Below are 6,000 nucleotides of genomic sequence, written 5' to 3' on the forward strand. Positions count from 1 at the left end.
TTACACTTAATTTCTTCTTCTTTACAAAATTTTTAAATTTTAGTGTGTCTACCAAAGATCCAATATCAATACATGTTGCCACAAATTAAACCAATCACAGACTCTCAGCTAGAAAGTAGACATGGACTAGGGCTTTGTAAATTTTATAAACAAAGTTTTAAATTAATAGTATGTGTGTTAATAGATTTTGTGTTGCTTCAAAAATAACTTTTAATATAAGAAATCTTCATTAAATTTTTATTGAATTAAAGAACCTAATAAAACAGAAAATAAAAATTATTATTTATCTAGTGATATTGCAAAGGCATTACACTTGTCAAATCCGGAGGCATTCAAAATTTAACTGAATGATCTTAATCACGTCAACAATGAAGCGAGATCTATAGTTGAAGCTTACTGGCCGTCACCAGGAACAATAGCAGTCTTTATGTAGGAGGTGTATTGCATTATCAACAGAAGACAACTAGACAAAACATCATTATTTTGCGTGCAATGGAAGCGACAGCCAGTCATCATGCTGGAAGATTCTCAACTCCATATTTAGAGTGTCTCGTTTCTATGGGTGCACATGATGTTATAAAAGAACATGAAAAATGCCTTATATAATGCTAAATAAAAGAGTATGTTAAGAAAGTAAAAGAGTAGTATTATGTTAAGTAAAAGAATTTTCCTAATCAATATCTTTCAAAAATAAAATATTTTGCGATGAGTTTTATGAGCCTATTCACAGTACAAAAATACTTAATTATTTACTGTAATTAATTTTAAAAAAGAATCTAATTTGTTACTCTGTTTCTAAGATTTGACGATCGCAGGAGACAATTGTCATTAGAGTGAAAAACTGTAATAATTAGTTAAAAAATGAAATTTTATGGTCATAATCTATTAAAAAATATTCATGGATTGGATTCTACTAACGTCTTAACAAATTGTGTAAACCAAATAACAAATAATAGTTATATTAACTAAAGATTCAATATCAAATATTTCACAAAAAGTAAATATTTTTTGAAAAACAAAACCCTCAAAATGTTATATAAGAAAAATCGCTCGTGGGAATTTAACAAAATAAAGCTAAACACAAAAAATAAAAAAAAAGCAAAAATAGCAAATTAATCATCTACTAATATCTTAACAAATTGTGTAAATCAGATATATGTTTAGCTTTCACCATACAAATTTGCAATTAGAAATATTTTACAAAAAGTTGAATTTTTAGAAAAAAAACACCCTCAAATTCTTATGCAAGAAACCATCACTAGTGTGAATTTGACAAAATAAATCTAAAGAAGGAAAAAAAATTATTAAACTATTCACAAATTATTCATCCTCATAATTTTCCAGAAGCCCATAATTGGTAGAACTCCTGATTAAAAACTTATTTTTTTTTTGTATTTGTATTACATTTCCACTAAAAGAAAATATTTTATGATCTATCCTTTTAAAAATTATAACTAAAGTGAAGTTTTCAGCACTTTGTAAAGCATAATCCTAAAATATTCCATTACTTCAAATGCGAAAACATTTTTATAAATACTTTTTCGGCTTAAAAATAAATTTGAAAAACACGAAGAAAATTTTTAAAAAATAATTGATCTCATAAAATATTATTAATAATTAAAAGTAGTACATTTTCGAGTTATTCAAATATTTCATTTTCTAAAACATACAATGGGAAAAATATTTATTTCGAATATACAGCCTAAAAATAAATTTGTAAAATATCAATATAAAATATAAAGTAAAAAAACCTCGATGTCACCATAACTGATTTAGACATAAAGCGTTATTTAAAAATAAAAGTTTAAATATATAATATTCATTTCATTAATTCTGCCAATTCATTAATTCGACCAATTTAGCCACAATTAAAAAGATGCAGATTAAATCAACATTCTGATAAGGAGATTTTTTTTCTCTTTCTGCAGTTGGCGTCGCATTTTAGTAAATGAATTTAATAGATGTTCCAGCTGCTTGATTTTTCAACAACAATATTTTATTAATCAATCTCATGTGGTGTTCGAGTTTTGGCCCAGAACAACTCTCGCGTTAAAGATGTCCAATCACCACAGTTAAGCAGCATCGAGTGAAAGGATTAGGAGGATGTATTAAAGATGAAAAAGCTAAAATCTACTAATATAATTATGAAATCAGTGTTCAATACGAAATTTAATGAAGGTAGATGAGACTGAAATTTTAATTTATATTTTTTTTTGTATACTATGATACTAAAGAAAATCAGTACTGAATCAGTGACAGTATAAGTGACAATACACGAGATTTTCCCAAAAGAACCAGTAATATATACAGTGTGTTATTCATTTTTATTTCTCGATTTTATTCGAATTTTAAGGTAACATTGAAAAATAGTTAATATTTCCATTTCAAAAAGTATTTTTTTTTTTTGTTAAATAATTTTTTATGCTTTGGTGATTTGTCTATTATCAGGACAGAGGCTTTTATCTTTTTCAAATTAGATGAAAATTTCAATTAATTAGAAATGTTCACGTTTTTTAGCATTAAGTTCGGAAAATATGGCTGCATATAAAAAGTTTTTTAATTAGTTTAAAAATTATATATAAATTTTACAGTTCTTCTACAAACAAACGTCTTACTGAATTTCCATAGATATAATGTATAATTTTTAACACTAAATTTCATAATCATTTTGTCGTATAATTTTATTCCAGTATCAAAATAAGAGGAAGACAATTTTTGCGTTAATATATTTCATGTCTGAGTACTTCATATGTGGGATGAAAAAAGTAAAATTATTTTACCTCATAAGGTATGGTACAATTTAAAACACACAAAAAAATAATAGTACTATGCGTTTATTAGATTCTATTACATTCAGAAAATTCATGTACACAATAAATGTTACAAATATAAGATATTAAAAAAAACAGACATAATTTCTCTTACAATTTGATGCTAAAAATAATTTTATGATGAAATATATAACTTTGAATTAAGCATTATATATTTAAATGAAACTTTATATATTAGGAAAGAAAACAATATTCCCATATTCCTGGCGAATGCGAATTAAAATTTTAACGCAGAGATAGAATATAGAAATAAGAAACAATAGGATTTTATGTTTTTCAGGTCACGTGCTTCCGTTTCTGAAAGTCGAATTATTTTCACGTTGTTGTAACATATGTTCTGTTAAATGCTTGAATAAATGAGGCATTCCTTTTTCAAATAGCCTATCTGATAATGACCTCATGTATTTAATACGTTAAATATTTCCCATTGACCTTAAAACTTAAGAGTGAAACTGTTTGTACCTTGTTGTTTGACATAAATCCTACACATATATAAAGCCAAATATTGCGGTTTAAATCATTCTCTAATCTTAGATTTCAAGAATATTGGAATATTGGATTTCAAACATTATTTGTGGAAAACAATTTTATCAAAGCATAATGATCGTAAAGGTAAATTGAAAAATTTCAGGTTTTGTAACTTATTCTTTCATAATTTAGATTTAGCTAAATTTACTGTATATTTCCCTGAACAAGATTTTAAGCTTAATAATTATAGAAATGTATTTGCGTCTGCATTGTATCGTTTTTAAAAGTGATCTTTTGAGTTTAGCTTTTTTTTTAACTTATTGTCTTATTAACTAGTTTAAGCAGATTTTATTATATATTCCATGTAATTGATTTTAAGCTTTATAAGTATGGGAACATATTTGAGTCTATACTGCATATTTTTTTAATAAACTTATCAAAAACTATTCAACAAAGTTTGCTATATGGGTGCTGTTTCAAAGTTTTAATATTTAATGCTATGTGAATTAAAATATTTTGTGGGGAAAAGATTATCAATCTTTCAAAATTATTCTATGTAACAAAAATAATAGATTGATATAAATCGATTGATAAAATTTTGACATATGACGCGTTTAAATTTTAGCATCGAAAACTGTACAAGTGCATATTTAATAAACATATTATGAAAGATTCTTCTAGTGAAAATAAATATTTTAGAAAATTTAGTAAATAATTTTAAAAATATTTGAGTAAAAACATGTGGAATTTTGCCCTTTCTATGAACTAAATCAATAAATTAAACGCTATGATTTTTTTTGTCTTACAGGTTTTATTTGCAGCAGCTTTGTGTGCAGCTGCCTATGCAAGCCATCATGATCATCACGAGGTAATAAATCACTCCTATTATAAAAAATTTTACACTATCCGTTGTACCTGTATTAAATCTTTCGTTGCCTTGTAATGGAATTTTTTTTTCTTTTCAAAATCGCAAAGTTAAGTTTTCAATATCTAGAATGAGATTTTTATTAGTTTAAGACTTATGAGGTTTGATTTAGATCTAGATTTTTTTCCTTTTTAGCTGGTTAAAAATCTTCTTGAATCTGATAATAATTTTGCAACTATATCAGTCAAACAGTGTATTTCCTGAAATTTGGTACATAGTCCAAGTATTAATCTTTTTAATTTCTGTAACATTTCAGTAAACTGATTTATTTATACAATGCTGTAAAAACGAAGTGTGATAGATGAATAAAATGTGGCATGATATCGCTTCAGCAATATGAAATTTGGACATTTTATGAATTTTCTACCAAAATAGTGACATGATAGTTAAGTTTACTATAATTTTCTTCAGATTCAATTCTAAACCAATATTAAGAGTCGTTGTCTGACAACAAAGACGACACCTCGACCTAACACAAACTAATCAAATTTCAACGCTTCAACAACAGAAGCCGTTTCAGCAAGACGAATTTAGCATGTGCCTGGCATCCTTGAACCGTATATTTTCGGCGAGAATTGTGAATTCATAACCTTACCATATCATGGTGCTCCGAAAGAGATATACGAAAATAAATAAAAAAGAACTTGATTGGTTTCACTTTCAAAAAATTGAATTAAAATGGCATATTAAATGAGGTATAAAAATGACAAAAATATAAAAGATTTCTGAAAGAAACACAATCCTGTTTGTATCAATGTTTTGGAACTAAAAACTACTTATTTAAATAAAACCTTTATTTCAGGCAAACTAGCTTGAATCATTAAAATGCAGTAAACAAGGTTGCGATTTCATAAATATAAAGAAAAACAAGTAATCAGAAATGATATATTGAGTAGCGTATAAATACAATCCACTCGAGCTATTTATTTTTACACAATACTACTCTAAATGTCACTTATCGCCAATTTTTAATTTCTATTACTAATTAAAAACAAATTAATTTACCTGGCAAATAAAAATTTTCTTTTCCAAATTAAAATTTTAAATTGAAAATGTTACAAAATGCATGGCTAAACTTTAATTTACCACCAAAAATGAAAACAACTACCATTTTACAGCACCATCATCCCCAACCCTACAAATTCGGCTATGAAATCAAAGACCACCACGGATCTCAACACAGACACGAACATGGTGATGGCCATGGACACGTTCAAGGAAGCTATGGTTTCACAGACCACAGAGGTATCCACAGAGAAGTCCACTATGTAGCTGACAAGCAGGGATTCAGAGCCACTGTGAAGACCAACGAACCAGGAACTGCCAATCAGGATCCTGCTCACGTTAAGCTCCATTCCGACGCTCATCATGCTCACCACCACCACGAGCCCCATCATCATGGACACTATCACCAAGAGCATCATCATCATGGCCATCATGACCACGGACATGCTAAAGTGTATCACCACCAAGGACACCATCATGGTTGATTTATACATATGAAAGCTGAATGTATCCAATAATTCTTGTTACTATCACATAGAGTTGCCAAATGTATTTCCTTACCTCTATCTCTTGCATGTGCAAAAGGAATCATTATATTTCACTGCAGAAATAAAATCTTTTATTTTTTAATAATGTGTGATTTGCTTTAAAAATCATCCGAACATTGGATTAAACTATTAATATCACGACAATTAAGAGAGAAAATTTGCAAATAATTTGTTAAATTTGTTTATTTATTGGAATGTTAAATAGAAATGAATGTTGATCAGA

At 27.4% G+C, this 6,000-nt stretch overlaps 1 protein-coding gene across 1 annotated transcript; it reads left to right on the forward strand.

Moving 5' to 3' along the window:
• Positions 1-5,276: 5,276 nt before the first annotated feature.
• Positions 5,277-5,714, forward strand: LOC129984862 (histidine-rich glycoprotein-like). The gene has a single exon (XM_056094822.1). The coding sequence runs from the start codon at positions 5,277-5,279 to the stop codon at positions 5,712-5,714; it is 438 nt and encodes a 145-aa protein (XP_055950797.1).
• The last annotated feature ends 286 nt before the right edge of the window (positions 5,715-6,000 follow it).

This window comes from Argiope bruennichi, chromosome 9 (genome assembly GCF_947563725.1).
Source record: "Argiope bruennichi chromosome 9, qqArgBrue1.1, whole genome shotgun sequence".
Lineage (NCBI taxonomy): Eukaryota > Metazoa > Arthropoda > Arachnida > Araneae > Araneidae > Argiope > Argiope bruennichi.

Excerpts from the sequence above, each read along its gene's own strand:
- LOC129984862 (XM_056094822.1), top strand. The coding sequence starts at position 5,277 with ATGTTACAAAATGCATGGCTAAACTTTAATTTACCACCAAAAATGAAA.